Here is an 18,681-nt window from a genome sequence, read left to right on the forward strand (position 1 = left end):
TTTTTTTGGTCGTTTTTCAGAAGCCGAAAAATGTGAAGCTCACACACGATCATTTTAAATTACGTTTTTAAAAACGTATTTTTTTCCATGCCGAACAACGATCGTGTGTATGGCATAAGTTGGCGTTTGCCTTAGCTTCGCGAGATCATGAAGGTTTACTATATTCCTCTTTGAGGTAAGCGCTCTGGGAGCATTAGGTATTAAGATAACCAAGAAGATTGCATACAGAAGACATTTTGACACACTTTATTGAAGATTTGTGGTGGTGTTGTTTTCACCGCTCTGAATTATCACTTTTTTGGGGGGGATTTTGAAAAGTGTGGACATTTCACTTGATTATCACTTAGGATTTAGTAAAAGATTGAGTTTTATCAAACTCAGGAAGTTGCGCTGATCACTATTTATTTCTTTATATCCAATTTTTGTGCACTTGTACACTAAGGATTTAGCAGCACCTTTATTTATTTAACTCCTGAGAGTCTTCCTTAATCGTCTTAGGGACCACTCCATCTTCTGTTTAATCTAGGGTGGAATTCTCTTCCACTATGTCTGCTTTCTTTTTATGGGGAAGCAAGAAAAAACCTAGATAAAGCTGTGGATACATTTTGCTTTGACTTGGCTAAACATTTGACAAAGATCTCCACACAACTAATGTCTAAGCTAAAGTCTAGAGCCTTGGAAGTCTGTAAATCAATACAAAACTGGCTAAAAGACTGTATTCAGAGACTAGTGATTAACGTGGTGTTAAACCCAACACCTATTATAATGCAGTTTAATATTTCTTTGATGTAATTGCTGTATTCATTTTCTTTTTTAGACTTTCTTCTATTTTTATCTTATGATCTAGCCGTAAGCCTGTTTTTCCAAAGAAAAAGCTCTCTAGGGCCCCGTACACACGATAGAATCCATCCGCTGAAAAATCCCAGCAAATGGGTTTCAGCGGATAGATCCTATGGTGTGTACACTCCAGCGGATCTGTTTCCGTGGATATTTCTCCCCTGGGATGGATTCCAGCAGATCGAATATTTGCTGACATGCCAAGCAAATCCATCTGCTGGAATCCATCCCAACGGATGGATCCGCTGGTCTGTATAGACTCACCGGATCCATCCGTCCGAAGGGATCCCCCGAATGCGTCGTAATGATTCGACGCATGCGTGGAATTCCTTATATGACAGCGTCGCGCACGTCGCCACGTCATAATCGCGGCGACGGCGCGACACGTCATCGCCAGAGGATTTCGGCGCGGATTTCAATGCGATGGTGAGTACACTCCATCGCATTAAAATCTGCTGAAATCCTCGAGAGGATTTGTCCGCGGAAACGGTCCGCTGGACCGTATCCGCGGATAAATCCTCCCGTGTGTATGGGGCCTAGCAGAATGTATCGGATACAGATATGAGACAAATAATTTAACACTAGCAAGGGTGCTTACAATGGCCATCTTTTATTCATATATATAAAACCTTTATCCCTAAAAAGAAAAACAGTTTGCCGTTTGCTTATAATTGTAATTTTTTTTTTCAGTTTTTTTTAATCAGACATTATATAATCAACTCAAGAACAAATCCTGTCATTACTACTCACTATAATACACGCCTCATATAATGTTTCCAAACACTTTTGTTTGATTTTTGGAATTGATGACAGGCTGAATTTTTTTTCCTTTTTACATAAAAAAAAGAGGGTCCTGACATTTCCAGGCTCAGTATATAAATACAAATTTGTGATTTATTTTTCTATCCTTGAAAGCAAACGTAATAAAAAAACAAAGAAGAAAAAAATAATCAACCCCCCCCCCCCCCCCCCAAAAAAAAAGCACCTTCTGAACTACAGGCATGTCATGTGTCCGGCTGTAACTGGCTAGCTTTAGCTGGATAAAAAGATATTGTGTTGTTTTTATGGGGAAAAAAAGGACATCAATTTTGTTTGGGTACAGCATCGCACGACCGCAATTGTCAGTTAAAGCGACGCAGTGTTGAATTGCAAAAAATGGCCTGATCATTAAGCAGCCAAATCTTCCGGGGCTGAAGTGGTTAAGATGCGCGCCCAAGAGACTTTTAAAAATATCCATACTCCACTCTGCCACCATCAATTGTGGAAGAGAGTTCCACATTCTTATCGCCCTAACTGTAAAAAAAAAAAACCTGCGCAGCTTAAGGTTAAGCGCTTCTCCAATCTCATTGTGTGGCCCTGTGTCCTCTTGCACTCCCTCAGACTGAATCGTTTTTTTTTTCCCTACGCTGAAATCACCATTGAAGGATTTGTAAATCGCCATCATGTCTCCTCTCAAGCATTGCTTCTCCATCGATAATAAATTTAGTGCTTGTAGTCGTTCCTCTTAATGGGGGTTCTCCAGTCCCCTTATTAATATTGTTCCCCTTCTTTGGACTCTCTAAAACTGCAGCACTTCCCTTCTTAGGACTGATGATCAGAACGTGATGGAATACAGATGTGGCAGGATTATAGTTTTATCTCTGGAGTATATACCCTTTTAATGCATGCTAAAATTCTGCCGGCTTTGGTAGCTGCAGCTTGACATTGCATGCTATTGCTCAGTCTACCTTCTATTAGGACCCCCAGATCTGTCTCTATCCTTGATTCCCCCCAAAGGTTCTCCCCCTAGTGAGTAGCTTGCATTTGTTTTAAGCCCCCAAGTGTATGACCTTACATTTCTCCACATTAAACCTCATTTGCCATGTAGTTGCAATTTATTTATTATTTTCGTCTGAGGAGAAGAAAGCATTTAGTACAGTTACCTTCTCTGTGTCATCTGTAACCATCATAGTCTTTTTATGCGGGCAATATGCTCTGATCTTGCCTTATTACTGTTAAAATTAAATCAAGATTTTTATATATATATATATATATATATATATATATATATATATATATATATATATATATATATATATATATATATAATTTTTTTTTTGCTCTTCTCTGTGTCTCTCGTAATATTTTTTAGCCACCCTGATCTCGTTCTTAACCACTTGGCGACTGCCCGCCACAGTTGTACTTGTGCAGGTCGGCTCTCCTGTGCGAACCACAGTCGTATGTCTGCTCGCGCAGTTGCGCCGACGGCAGCGCGCTCTCATGTCCGCGGGTCAGGCGGACTCCATGTCTGCTGGTGGCCGCGATCACTTAATACAGAGGTAGAATCTGGATCTGCCTTTGTAAACAAGGCGGATCCCCATTCTGACAGGGGGGGACACGTTCGAGATCTGTCGTGTCCCAGGTAGCCCACCTCCCCTACAGTTAGAACACGCTGAGGGAACACGCTGATCAGTGCATTTTTATAGCACTGATCAATGTAATAATGTCGCTGGTCCCCAAAAAGTGTAATTTGGGGCAGATTAGTTCACTGCAATGTCGCAGTCCTGCCAAAGATCGCCGCCACCATAACCAGTAGAAACCAAAAAAAAAAAAGAAGTCCCTAAATCTAATCCCATAGTTTGTAGACGAGATAACTTTTGCGCAAACCAATATACGTCTATTGCGATTTTTCATTTTCTACCAAAAATATGTAGAAGAATATATTGGTCTAAACTGATGAATACATTTTTTTTTTTTTTTTTTTTTTTATAAAAAAAATTTGGATATGTATTCTAGCAAAAAGTAAAGAATTTTTTTTTTCAAAATTGTCGCTCTTTGTTTATAGCGCAAAAAATAAAAGTGCAGAGGTGATCGAATACCACCAAAAGAAAGCTCTATTTGTGGGAAAAATGGGACGTCCATTTTGTTTGGGTATAAGGCCGCACGACTGCGTAATTGTCAGTTAAAGCGACGCAGTGCTGTATCTCAAAAAATGGCCTAGTCATAAAGGGGACAAATTCTTCCGGTCCTAAAGTAGTTAAACGTCTTACTGTATTTCTTGTAGTGTTGGAATGCTGACAATGACCCCTCTGCTTTATATATATTTTTTTTTTTAAAGGCCATTTTTTCTCTTTAATGAGACTTTTTACATTACAGTTTAGCCACCTAGATTTAACCTTCACTCTTCTATATTTATTGCCCATTGGAATGCACTGTGTATAACGGAACATACGCCATTTCAAGAAAATATGAAGGAAATTGGCATGCACGGAAGAGCAACGCTAGCAGGAGGATTGATTTCTATAGATCCTTGCAAGTCTTGCTGGAGTGAAGTAGATTCTGCTTATATTTATAATGGATTAGATGGTCCCTAGCAGACACCACTCCTGGTAAAAGAAACCTCCCAGCTGTCATCCCTATGCAACCTGGGGACATCACTATTCCATGCCAATATACATTATTGCAACAGGGTGCTTGCTTCTGGAAGTATTTGTTTATAAATGGTTAAGTGTCTTAGACAGCGAATTATCTCTCAGTAAATGCTGCAGCTCACACGACAGGAGGGTAAGTCGGTCAGCCCCAAATTTGAAAAGCATGCAGGAGTTGTAAGTATAGATCAGTATTAGGCAGATGATACAAAGAATTGAGCTCGCTGAAGGTTAACAGCATCCCATTTGTAACTACGCTTTTAAACGTTTTGATTCTAAACCTGGTCCATAAAATGGTATCAGGATAGGTGTAAAAATTATCTAGATTAGGGTTTTTTGCACAAAGGACTGTGTGGAGTAGCAGGTGGGGGCCCAAATTATGAGCAATACCCCAGGCTTTAAGAACAGAGCTTATGGAGCAGGTTGGCTCAAAAGGGGATTTTGGACCCCTATGTACCATACGGGTAAAGGCCTCATAGGAGCAAACAACCGCCATCTCCAGAGATACTGCAGCATTATCAAAATGAGTCGTTAACCAGCGATGAACAAATACCATTAGTCTGGCAAAAAGATATTTAAAGAAATTGGGTACTGCCAAAGCCCGCTCCCTGCCATTGCTGCGATGTCCATTTGCGAGGCCCTGGGTGTCTGGTACAAGGTCTCAGGAACCTTGGATCTAAGCTCATAGATTCTGCTGTCTTCCAAACACGGTGTCTGAATCTCGTGTCTGTGGTCCTACTCTACTATGTTGACAGGCTAGTGGATAATATTTGATAAATATCCAGAATCGAACTCCTTTCTGTGCATTTATGAAGGACTCTTTAACTCAAATGTTGGTCTTCGTCCATATCCCTGGACAACTTTTATCAAGGAGGTCACCAGGGAGAAAAATAAACTTCTGGACTTTGGAAAGTGGTCTCTTTATCCCGAGGTGTTTCAAGAACTCGGTCACGGGTGGGGACGCCAGAGGTGGACCTTTTTAGCTTCCAGGTTCAGTAATCTGAGCAGGTTTGACTCCTGGTCCAGGAATCATCTAGCTTTCACAGTGGATGTCCTGGTGACTCAGTGGATCAATTAACCTGATCCTGAAATTCCTTCATTTCCCTCTCTGCAGGATTCAGATTAAAGTGCATTGCATGGATTCTCATCACACAGTACTAGCCCAGCCAGACACTGCATAACTAGGTTGAAAAAAAGACGCAATCTAGTTCAATAGAAAATAGGGTGACTAAATGGGAAAACCACCATATACAGAATCCCATTCCCACAGTTGATCCAGAGGAAGGCAACATAATCCCTATGGTCCAATTTCCTCCAGCGGGGAACATTTTCTCCCTGATCCCCACATAAGGCAATTGAATATTCCCTGGATCAGCAATCCCTAATGGTATTGCCTATAAATGCTAATATCTGCTAAGTGTGCCCCCTTGTCCTTTTGTGATGACCTTGGAAGTGAATGTGAACTACACCAAGCTCACTATGTGGACCACTTATGTATTTATACATGGTGTACTTGGACCCTGTCAGACTCCTAGCAGACTCTACATGGATAACCACCCTGCTTTGAATTTGCTGGCTGATTGTTAAAGCTAAGGTTCTGAGGGACAGGTGTCTGTTTGAGTAGGTTATCCCTATGCGTTTAAAAGCTTGAAAATCAACTTCTCCATCCATATCTGGAAAGCATAATTTCCATGGTGCAAAGTACTCTGTGCGACGGATCCTGTCTTTTCTTCAGTCTGGTGTAAGAGCCAGTTCACACCAGACGCAGTTCCGTTCAGTTCTGTGTACCTTTTTCTGCACTAAAAATGCATGCACAGTGTTTTTCATGTATTCCAATGGCTCTAGTTCACATCCTGCAGTCAGTTTCCGGTCAGGTGCAGAAACTGACCGGAAACTGACTGCAAGCCTTGGTCCACCTACCATGGAATATATATTCGAAAGGAATGGCTGCACACCAAGACAGCGTGGGTTTGTGTTATTGCAACATCCCAAGAGTGTAACATCAATCACTACAGGACAGTAGCAAGTGCAGACCCATGTGATACCTACCCACGTGGGTAGGTACCGGAGCATGATGGGACTGTGAGGCCTATATAAGTCCGATGCAAGCCGCGCACCCGTCATTGCAGCGAGAAGAGGCGACGTGTCAACATCGGGAGAAGAGAAGAAGACGACGTCACAGCACGGAAGAAGAAGACGTTCAGCGCTGAAGGAGAAGGCACCGGACAGCGGGAGGAAGAACCGGGGTGCGCCGAGTCAACAGCGGAGAGCGGCAAACATAGAAGAAGACCCCCGGAGAGCGGAGAAGACCCCCGGATAGCGGAAGAAGAAGCACACCACCCCCCGCCGAAGACGTCGGAGGAAACCCGCCGGGGGGGGCGCTTTTATAAAAGCGCCCCCCCCCCCCGGCGGTGGAAGAGAACCAGACGGCGGCGAAGAAGAGCGGCCCCCACCCGAAGGCGTCAAAGAAGAAGCCCCCCTGGTGAAAGAGCTAATAAAGAAGACAGGGGGGGCCTCCGGAGCAGACTAATAAATTATTTTAAAAACCCTTGTGTCGTGTTTATTAACTTTAACTTTTTCCCCCAGGTGAATGGGTAGGGGTACGATGTACCCCATATCCATTCACTTAGGGTGGGGGGCTGGTATCTGGGGGCCGCCTTATTAAAGAGGGCTCCAAGATTCCGATAAGCCTCCCGTCCGCATACCCCGACAACCAACGGCCAGGGTTGTCGGGAAGGGGCCCTGTCCTCATCAACATGGGGACAGGGTGCTCTGGGGTGGGGGGGCCCGCAGTGTGCGCCCCATGCCCCAGAGCACACAACTGCCCCATGTTGAGGGCATGCAGCCCGGTACGGCTCAGGAGGGGGGGGGGCGCTCGCTCGTCCCCACTCCTTTCCTGGCCGGCCGGGTAGCGTGCTTTGGATACGGGTCTGGTATGGATTGTAGGGGGACCCCCTACGCCGTTTTTTCGGCGTAGGGGGGGGTCTCCTTACAACCCATACCAGACCTAAGGGCCCGGTATGCTCCCGAGGGGGGGGACCCATGCCGGATTTTTATTTAAAATCCGGCGGGGACTTCCCCCTCAGGATTCATACCAAACGCCGCACATGGATCGGATGGTAAACGGATCATCCGTTTTTCGTCCGTTTTTTTTTTTTTTGACGGACGAAAAATAGGGTTTTCTTCCGTCCAAAAAAACGGAACTTAACGCAGACGGATGCTAGTGGACGTTAGCGGATGCTCATCCGCTAACGGACGTTAACCCATAGGGAAGCATTGCGGTCCGTTAACGGACGTCCAAAAAAACGGACGAACGGAACGGACGTGTGAAAGAGCCCTAAGTCTTTGAGTATGATGCTACAACTTGGCATACCTATTTTTGGTCCGTTTCTCCCATTCTTCTTTGCATGACCTCTTAAGCTCCATGAGGTTGGATGGAGAGTGTCGGTGCACAGCCATTTTCAGATCTTTCTAGAGATGTTCAAATCGGATTCAAGTCTGGAATCTGGCTGGGCCACTCAAGGACATTCACAGAGTTGTCCCATAGACACTTTTTTTGTCATCTTGGCTGTGTGCTTAGGGTCTTAGTCCTGTTGGAAGATGAACTTTCGCCTCAGTCTGAGGTCCAGAGCGCTCTGAACCAGGTTTTCATAAAGGATGTCTTTGTACATTGCTGCATTCATCTTTCCCTCAATCCTGATTAGTCTCCTAGTCCCTGCTGCTGAAAAACATCCCCATAACATGCCATTACCATGTTTCAGTATAGGGATGGTATTGGCCAGGTGATGAGCAGTGCCTGGTTTCCTCCAGACATGACACTTTCCATTCAGGCCAAAGAGTTCAATCTTTGATTCATCAGACCAGATAATTTTGTTTCTCGTGGACAGAGTCCTTCAGGTGCCTTTTGGCAAACTCCAGGTGGGCTGTCATGTGCCTTTTTACTGAGGCGTGGCTTCTGTCTGCCCACTCTACCATACAGGACTGATTGGTGGAGTGCTGCAGAGATGGTTGTTCTTCTGGAAGGTTTTCCTCTTTGCACTTAAAGGTGAAACTAATATATGTGTCTTGTGACTTCTAACAGTGTCTGTTAACACTTGTAGGAGGAGTTTTCATTCTCCTGTGATTGTCCTAGAAGACCGCAGGACCCCTGACCCTCTGTCTGGGCACTGCTGATTAGCCCTGTGCTGATCACATGCACTTTCTCAAGAAAAAAAATAAACTCTATAGCAATCTGAGCATGTGCAACTTGTCCCCTAGTCTTTGTTCTACCAGGAGATGGTTTGGGGATGTTGAAGGGGAGGAAAAGAGAAGACAGGATCAAACAGTCTTTTTACACAATGCAGAGGATAAACCCCTTAGGTTCCACAGTGAGTATAACAAGCATGCTTTACTGCATATACACATTGATTTTACGGTTGTGGGTTTAGTAACACTTTAACCTGTAAAGAGCTCTTCCTGTCTTTAACAAGGACAAGATGTTAAAGCCCAGATCTTCCTAAATACTGGCTCCAGTTCATCAGTAGATTGCTCTCCATTGCCTGGATGTACAATAGTTTGTGCTTTGAAAGTCTACCCCACAGCTACTGCTTCCATTAGAAACTCACTTTGTAATGTCTGATGGATCAATCATGGTGAACCTGCTTTGTGTTCCACCATTCTTCCGTGGCTCAGACAGACCATCATTTAAGCTTGTGATCTTGAGGATCACGTTCCACCCTTTCTTGTCAAGGCACACGCTACTTGATCTGTTTGCTTAAATCTGAAATGTGCAGAAAGCGCTAACGTTTCCCAAATTTTCAGGCTGCCCCCAAGTATTCTTTTCAGACATTTTCAATTGTTTACCAGGATGTTCAGACCTCATCTTGCTCCAGCTTCAGGTAAGATCCAGGTCATTGTGCTGTGGGCAGTCCCCAATTTTCAGTCTTCATTTGGACAGATGGTCTGAGTTCCTTTGTCGCTCAATGGATGAGAAAGAAAATAGGATTTTCATACTAGCCATAAAAATTATTTATTTGGAGTTCTTTTAGGGGCACAGATCCCACCCCTCTTTGTTTGTGACCCTAATCTTAGTACTGCTTTACCCCAAGACGGAGTCCTGATTGGTGTAGGGGGTTGACCCACAATTTTTTGTTTGCCAGTGTCCAACACTCCTGTAGTGGCAGTATGCGCCAACAGAATTCTGAATTCATACATCCCTCAGTGGATGCCCAGGGAGGAATTTGCCATTTTCTGTTTTCTAATCTGTAAATTTATATAGGTACAGAATATGGGAGTGACAATATTTTTTCATAACACATGCATGATTTTCTTTCTGCTTTGCAGTAGTACACACTGGTTGTGTTTTACTGCTTTTCCCCAAATTTAAAGTCCATGAGTTTTAAAGAATTTGTTGAAAACAATGCACTTTCTGCGCAAGTTATCTTATCCCAACAGCTGATAACCTATTTCTAAAACCAAGAACAAAAATGGAGCATGTTGAAGCTTTCCAGTCCTTATAAAATGTTGGGATGGCTGCATTCCGTATTTTTTTCAAGTGCAGAGAAAACCTGTTGATTCTGCAAGATCTTGTGTCTTTGTAATTACTTGCACACTGAGATTTTGAACGGTGCTTTTTTGTCCTTCCCAGAAATATTTTTGCCCTATGTAATAAGGTTTAGGAGAGGGGCGAGATACAGTAGTCCAAATCAGTTGGACAAGCTAGGTTGACAAAGCTACTCCACAATAGATACAGTACAGTGAGTGAGGTTTGTCATATAATTTGTATTAATTCTTTTTTTTTTCCGTATTTGTGAATGCAGGTACAACAAGGCTTCCAGAAGCTTCAAAAACTCCACTGATACTAAAACAGATTGTCAGAAAACCTTTAGAACAAGTTCTACGGTATATAGGTACATATAAGACTACTTTTATTATTATTTTCTTTCCAATATAAAAACAAATGTTAACACAGCCTTTTAATTCCACAGAGGCACACCCCAGCACTCCTAAGTTGGACTCGATAAAAAACCTCTCGATGAGCATCAGTAATACCCTAACCCCGGTTAAATCTTCACCAGTTATCAACAATGGGTCACCAACAATCTTGGGCAAGCGGAGCTATGAACAGCATAATGGTATGGATGGTACGTGTCTTTGTGTACTTTTTGTTTGTCTTTTGCATAAGTCATCTGGTTTAAAGGGGTTGTATGGGTTAATTTTTTTTATATTTATTTTTTTAAATAACAAACATGTTATACTTCCACTGTGCAGTTCGTTTTGCACAGAGTTGCCCGATCCTCCTGTTCTGGGGTCCCACGGCGGCTGTCTTGGCTCCTCCCCGCTAAAGCTAACCCCCTCTGGGAAGCTCTTTAGATGCCAACTGTATGACTCTGTTTTGCCCCCCCCCCCTCAATCCCATCCCCCACCAATCCACACCCCCCCCCCCCTCCCGGGGGGCCACGTCAATGGATGTGATTGACAGCAGCGGGAGCCAATGGCTGCGTTGCTTTTAATCTAACCAATCATTGGCCAGACTCGGTGGAGAAGGGGACGTGCACAGCAGGTGAACAGGCTCAGGTATGTAAAACGGGGGGCCAGCGGGCCCGCGACAGCGAGGTGTCACGAACCCTTACAACCCCTTTAAATGGTGTCCTTGTCTTCTATACATTAAGGCTTTCAATTATTTAATTGTTTTTATTTTACAAGTCACTTGCACACACAAACTTAAAAACTAGAGAAAAGCAAGTTGTTCGCTAAAGTAGAGTCATGTTTCATATTTTAGTCTCTGGGAAAATAAAATAAGAAAATAATGTTTATTTACAAATTCTCTATTTATGTTCTCCAACCTAGGTCCAACATTTGAATAGATATAGCTAAATGTGTTTCTGCTATATACACTATATTGTCAGAAGTATTGGAAGACCTGCCTTTACATACACATGAACTTTAACCACTTATGGACTGCCCGCCGACGTTGCTACTTTAAAGAGGAATACCGTTGTTATGGCAGCAGCTGGCTGCCATAACCCTGGTATTCTCTTCAGCGGGCGGTCAGCTTTCAGATAAAAGTTGGTGGTCGCCACAAGATCACTTTTATTGGCGGCGGAGAGAGGCCACCCCCTCCCGCAGCTCTCCGGTGCCCTCTGCCGCTTACCGGATCCGTCGGTAGTGGCAGAGGCCATCGGCTCCTTCTCTTGGCTGGGAATGGAGATGAGTGTGTGGAAGATTGCCCCTACCCATCTCCTTATTTCATGGCGGAAGCAACGTCAAAACTTCCACTTCCGCCCATAGTGCTTAAAGGGCCATTTTTTTATATATATTTTTTAAAATGACAAAGTGAGGGAAAGATGGACCCATAGCTTGGGAGGGCGGGCGGAAGCAACGTCAAATGTCACATCCACCCATAGCTCTTAAAGTGACTTTTTTTATTGCATTTTAGTGTAAATATGAGATCTGAGGTCTTTTTGACCCCAAATCCCATATTTACATTCCTTGTAATAGGAATGAAAGTGACACCTTTTTTTTTTTTTTTAAAGAACAGTGTAAAAATAAAAGGTAAAATAAGAAAAACGTTTTTTTTTTAAACGCGCCCTGTCCCGCCGAGCTTGCCTGCAGAAGCAAACGCATACTTTATGAAAACGGTGTTCAAACCACACATGTGAGGGTATTGTCACGATCGGTAGAGCAAGAGAAATAATTCTAGCCGTAGTCCCCTTTAACTTAAAATAAACAAAAAACAACAACCTGTAGAATTTTTTAAACGTCGCCTTTTAGAGATTTTTAGGGGTAAAAGTTTGTCGCCATGCCACGAGCGTAACATTATCTTTCACATTATAAAAAAAAATTGGGCTAACTTTACTGCGGTCTTATTTTTTTTTAATTCAAAACAGTGTATTTAAAAAAAAATGCAGTGATGGATAAGATAAGAAAGATGAGATTTATTGTCATTGTAGAAACAAATTCACAATGAAATTACATTTCTACTCCACACATTATTCATACATCACAATTATTAACCGTGCGTTTACCACACAAGATGTAATTATACCAACAAAAAAAATATATAAAATTGTCCCCATATTATAAAAGTATAAAAAGTGTCGTCATATTAAAAAATGAAACATTTTCATTCCTGCATTGATGGCCGTAACAACCCTGAGAAAGAAGCTCTCTTTAAAGTGGAGTTCCGGCCACAATTTCACTTTTTAAATATAAATACCCCTGTAATACACAAGCTTAATGTATTCTAGTAAAGTTAGTCTGTAAACTAAGGTCCGTTTTGTTAGGTTGTTACAGCACTTAGATACTTTATAAAATAGAAATTGACTGGGGCCATCTTAAGTGTGGGCATCATGAAGCCAGACTGTATGACTTCCTGGATTTCAGCCTTGCAGATCTCGCACATGCTGAGTGCTGCACAAGCAATGTAATAGTTTCAGGTCAGGTTTCCACAGCAACGGGAGGAACTTGCTGCCCCTTATCTATGCAATACTCTCCTCCCCTCCTCCCTCCAGGAACCAGTAAATATACTAAATCATTTGTTATGTAGATATATCTGCACAGAAACAAAAATTATATATATATATATATATATATATATATATATATATATATATATAATATATTAGACATTTGCGCCGTCAATAAATTCATTTTGTTTAGTTCCGTTTCACATTAGCCGTTATTTTCGTATTTTGTGCCCGAAACTCAATTCAGATTCCTGCTGTGCTCATTATGAGGGGTTCCCACCATCCCTGTGCTGTGCTGAATTCCTGGGGCTGTAGGGATTATGTGAACCACTCATGAGCACAGCAGGGGTACAAACCCAGGAAGTCAGCACAGCACAGGGATGGTGGGAACCCCTCATAATGAGCACAGCAGGAGTACAGCCCCAGGAAGTCAGCACAGCACAGGGATGGTGGGAACCCCTCATGAGCACAGCAGGAATACAAATCGCATCGCCCCCCACCAAATTGCATAACATCGTACCAGCACATAGCATCGCCCGCCACCAAATCGCATCACCCCAGAACATTGCATCGCCCCCCCCCCGGCCAAATCGCATCACCCCAGCACATTGCATCACCCCCCCCCCCCCCCGCCAAATCGCATCACCCCAGTACATTGCACTGCCCCTCGCCAAGTCGCATCGCTCCAGCACATTGCATCAATCCAACACAGGGCATTGCCCCCGCCAAATCGCATAGCCCCCAGCACATTGCATCGCTCCTACCAAATCGCATCACCCCCAGCACATAGATGCGCTTTACGGGCACAGTGCAGCAGCGTTGGGCACAGTGGATGCGTTTGATGGGCACAGTGAGGCAGCGTTTGGCACAGTGGTTGCATTTGATGTGTGACAGTGAGACAGTGTTTGGCGGCACAGTGAGGCAGCCGTTTTCATGGCACAGTGGCTGCGTTAGCTGGTTGCAGTGGCAGCGTATATGATGGCAACCTCTATCTCCCACCATCTCTACCCCCCCCCCCGCTGAGTACATAATTAGCGCGGTGGGCGGGGCTGTTAACCATGTCTCCGCCCGCCCTATCTCCCACCAACACTACCCCTTGTCCCCCCCCCCCCCGCCAAATACATAATTAGTGCGGTGGGCGGGGCTGTTATCCATGTCTCCGCCTGCCCGCTCGCTCGAGTTTTCCACTGCGGCTGAAGTCCCGCGATACTTCTGCCTCCTGGGATAACAGGATAGCAGCGCTGCATGACGCGGCGAGGATTCTGCTGCTGCAGCGGGAGAAACAAACTATACGGCAGAACACAGTGAGTTTTCAAAATGAAAAATAAAAACATGCCAAACATATTTAAGGGGGCAGTATTAAATCCGATGCTACAAAGTTGAAAAAGAGAGGGTGGAGCTCCGCTTTAAATCCATTTGTCACCCTAAAACGTCTCCCAGATGGCAATAATTCAAAGAAATAACAACCAGGATGAGTCTGGTCTCTCTCACTATTTTTCCTGCTCTACAAACGCAACGAGTCTCAACTATTTCTTCTAGAGAAAGAAGTTCACACCCTACAATTTTCTGCGCAGTTCGAACCAACCGATCTGGATTGATGGTATTAAAGGCAGCGCTGTGATCTATAAACATCCTTTATGTAGTTTCCCGAATGCTCCAGATGACTAAGTGCCCCATGCAACACTAAAGCTATTGGATCTTCTGTGTTTCTATTTGCCCTATACGCAAACTGATAAGGATCTAAACTACCCGGTAATCTTGTTTTGATATATTTCAAGACCAGCTTCTCAAAGCACTTCATTAGTTCTGAGGTCAGTGCTATTGGTCTATAATCATCTAAACTTCCCACAGTTGACTTTTTTGGAATAATAGTGGCTGATTTTAAACATGCCGGCATAACAGCAGATGATAGCGATCGATTAAAGATCTTGGCAAAGTCTCCAGCTAATTGATCAGCACAGGCCTTAACTACTCTCCCCGGGATTCCTTCTGGACCTGATGATTTTCTCGAATTTATAATCTTAAATCGCCTGCCTCCCCTCATATTCCTGTATAGTGAGTGTACAGTTTCCTGGACCTAAAGGACACCCTATATCCTGGTTTGGTAAAACAACCTCAAACCGTGTGAAGAACCTACCGTATTTTTCGCTCCATAAGACGCACCTGACCATAAGACGCACCTAGGTTTTAGAGGAGGAAAACAAGAAAAAAAAATATTCTGAACCAAATGGTGTACTAAAATATTTTATATTATACTACTACTATAGGTGGGTGGTGGACACACAGCAATACCATCCCACCTATCAAATCAGCTCAGCTACACTATATCCCGCAATAATAACCACTGTAAATTCTCTGGGTAAATAAAAAGGTCTACGCTTCACCAGCATAAATTCCAAATCTGGCGAACAATAAGTGTCCAAGTTTACTATCAGTGCACCACTCATTTAAAATGTGAATACAAAGGCCACCTCCTTTGTTCTTCCCTGAATTGCTATTTCTATCTTGGTGATAGAAAGTGCAACCAGATATGTGCATAATAGTGTGCGTTACAAGAGGATGAAGCCAGGTTTCAGTTATTATCAGCACAGCACTCTTTAACCAAACTGCATGTAGCGATCTGCAACTTATCCATTTTAGGGATTATGGATCTAGCATTGGTTAGAAAGAGACTGGGCAGCGGGGGTCTGTGGGCCTGCCTTCTCAACCTTGTCAGCACGCCGCCCCGATAGCCTCACTTCTGCTTCCTCTCCTTCTGTCTCCTACGCCTTTTACCAAATGTGCTAATTGAAGGGATTCCAATATACTGGACTAGATTCTTTGGGATATCATAACTTCCCAGGGGTTCATTCCTAGCTCATGCATTATACTGTAATCCAATGTCCAATAACTCCTTTCCACTATATAGCAGTTTAGCATCATCTGCCCTAAGGGTCGGTAAACTAATCCAAAAAATAACACATTAAAAAAAAGTACCATAAGCAACCACAACCCTCTATCTATCCGTCCCAAAAGACATGTTGTCGCAATTAATAATTTAATTTAAACAGCCACAAGTTCCGCAATACACGTTGTGGCCATTTACTACATAGACAGTCCAATCCAGGACCTATGCTGTAATACCCGATTCAGGCTCGGTCAATAATCAGTTGGTTTTAAATGCAGATTTCCTCGTCCTTGGCCAACTGAACAATTTGTTTATCTCTGTTATTTGCCTGCACAGATAAGCTTAGTTACAATGTTCCACCCAAAAATTGAACTTTTTGGAAATCCTCCCCCCGTCCCCGTCCCCTGGTGATACATTTGGCACCTTTCAGGGGGAGGCGGAGCAGATACCTGTGTAATACAGGAATTTGCTTCCACTTCCAGGCATAGATCACTGCTGTGACCTACGCCACGTCCGGCGCCTACTCTGTCCCCCCGCTGTCTTCTGGGAGACACACAGGTCCCAGAAGACAGCAGGGACCAGTGGGATCGCGCAGCAGTGCGCCCGCTGTTTAACAATTTGGAAGCCTATTAGAGCCAACAGGCTCTAATCAGGTAGCCTATTAGAGCCGACGGCTCTTATCAGGCACTTCCAAAACACCCCCACCGCTGTAATTCAGACACCCGACGAGGGGCCGGACACCTGAATAGAGGGCAGCAGCAGCGACAATAGACAGATTCGTGCATTGCATCTATCTATTGTTGATTGACGGGTGCAGAAGAGAGGAGGCGGCGCTCCTGCACCCTCTATGGATGCACCGCCTCTGGTCTTAATATTAAAAGTCAGCAGCTGCAGTATTTGTAGCTGCTGACTTTTAATTTTTTTATTTTTTATATTTTTTTTTTTTTCGGCGGAACTCTGCTTTAACGTTCTAATCCTTTTTCCAATGCCTTCTGCAGCCTTCAAACCGCAGCCTTCAATCCGCAGCCTTCAAACAGCAGTCATAGCAAACAGCATATGTAGGCAGATTTAGGAGCAATCACCCGGCAATCAGCACTGATTACTACCTCCTTCACAGTGGTCACTGCTCCTACAAATCTCCTACTCTATCTAATCACTTTCCTTATGCTATGAATATGGTTCATAACATATTTACACACTCCAGCTGGTTCTGCCACACTCCTTGTTTCTCCTTCTCTGATCTTTCCTCTCCAGATAATCCTGGTTGCAGGCTCAAGGCAAACTACACTGTTTGTCTTGATATTAGGAGAAAGGCTGAACACAGGTGTTGGCTCTCCACAATATCAAAGGAGTAGGCTGCCTGTCTCACTCACAGGCTTCAGTTTCAGGCTTGTCTCACTCACAACTTTAGCTCTTCGACACTCTGACTCTCATGGCTCTCACAGCCTCTCACACTCTCATTGGAGTAGCCACACCAGATGCTGCGTCAGGCCGCAAATTTGCACAGGAGCCCTGTGTGTCTTTTGGTCCATTTTAGGTCTGAATTCAGCCCAAGATTCTGGCTGAAATCAGACCTGGAATGGTGAACCAGGACACACAGGACCCCTGCTGGGTCGGCTTTAAAGTGAGTTTATAATGTTTTGGACATATTTTCTTCTATTTTTTTTTTAGTCCTGAATAGAAGATTTGCTTTTCTTTTTTAGTTTGGCAAATGTTATAATGGCATGTACACTGAGGTTGGTTGGACAAAATTATTGAAAAGTATGGGAACAGACCAAAATCATTAACATGGTGTTGCACCTCCTTTGGTATCCGAGACGGCCTGAATTCTCCTGGGAATTGACAATAATGGAATCTGATATCACTTTTCATGCAAAAATCCGGGTAACAATCCTGTCACTTTCACACCTGCAAATCATGTAGTGTTTTCAGATTTTTGTCCAACCCCCGTTTTTCATATGCTACAGCTGGCAGAAAGTGTGAGGCAACAGAGTCGCCTATGTGTTAAAACTTTTCACTACAATGCGGTGAATTAGGCCAGTTCCACACGGGCGGACTGTTTAGGTCCGCCTGTCAGTTTTTTAGGCGGACCTGAACGGAGGCTCTGTGCACCTCCTATGGAGCAACGGATGTCAGAGGTGACTCTACGGTCCTTCATCTGTTCCCCCATAGAGGAGAGCAGCGCTCTGACACATTGTGCAGAGACAGACCTGTCATCTGCCTGCTCAGCTGGGATCAACGGAGCAATCCCTTGGCAATCTGTCCGAATCGTTGCAATGCCGCATTTGCAGCGCCTCACTGATTCCCAAAATGTGTTTCTGTACTACTTTTGGTGACTTTGGGGTGCGATTTCCATAGACATCTGTGCAGCAACCCGCACAGATGTCTCTGAAATCACCCCCGAAATGGGGACTGACATGTGGGAATAAAATGGTGCGATTTCAGCTGAACTCGCACAATTTTATTCCTGCTGTCAGTATCAGTGTGAACTTGGGCTTATTGTTAGAAATTCAATTGTGGACTGAGAAAATGTTTAAAAAAAATTAAAATCTGTAATGTTTCAAGAAACATGTGCATTTAAGTTTTACCAGAGTGTTAATGTTTTTCTATTCAGGATGGCTTGAATATTAATGCAGACCATGCATAGGCTCATTTAAGTATTTTATATTATTCTATAATTGCACACCTTTTTCTTATTCGTATCTTACTGCTTTTGTGCATAAGTACAGAAATGCATTTTCTGGGTTTGTAACTTCAAACTGTGTTGCAGCCTATTTTAGATCAACAAGCAGAGATGTTCGCCTTAATCCAGTGGATGGAAAAAAAAAGCTGGCCTTTCTTGCATGTAGAAGGGAGAAATTATTGAAGGAGATTAAACCTGACGGGGAGAGAAAATGGAGCACCTTTTAATTTGGACTGAAGCTGTGAAGAGACACAAATCGACGTTTTTTTTTATAGGTGTTAACTTTTCTCTCCCCTCTTTCTCTCTATCTAAAATTTATATATACCTATATGAACAAATGAACTCTACTCTATTATTCAGTGAAACTGTGAAACTTTTTTTCATCTAAAACAATTTTGCAAGGTCCTCATAATTTCATTT

General features: G+C 43.4%; 1 protein-coding gene across 16 annotated transcripts in view; it reads left to right on the forward strand.

Annotated features, from left to right (window-relative positions):
• MTA1 (metastasis associated 1) overlaps positions 1-18,681 on the forward strand; it is a 290,526-nt gene that overhangs the window by 136,210 nt on the left and 135,635 nt on the right. For 9 of the 16 annotated variants that reach the window (XM_040333257.1, XM_040333259.1, XM_040333262.1 and 6 more), the window contains exons 15-16: positions 10,043-10,132; positions 10,211-10,366. In XM_040333257.1, the coding sequence (XP_040189191.1) occupies positions 10,043-10,132; positions 10,211-10,366 (246 nt within the window). Of the gene's footprint in view, positions 1-10,042; positions 10,133-10,210; positions 10,367-18,348 lie in introns of all 16 variants that reach the window. The other 7 variants (XM_040333258.1, XM_040333260.1, XM_040333271.1 and 4 more) reach the window with 3 other exon arrangements.

The sequence above is a fragment of the Rana temporaria genome, chromosome 13 (assembly GCF_905171775.1).
Source record: "Rana temporaria chromosome 13, aRanTem1.1, whole genome shotgun sequence".
In the NCBI taxonomy this organism is placed as follows: domain Eukaryota; kingdom Metazoa; phylum Chordata; class Amphibia; order Anura; family Ranidae; genus Rana; species Rana temporaria.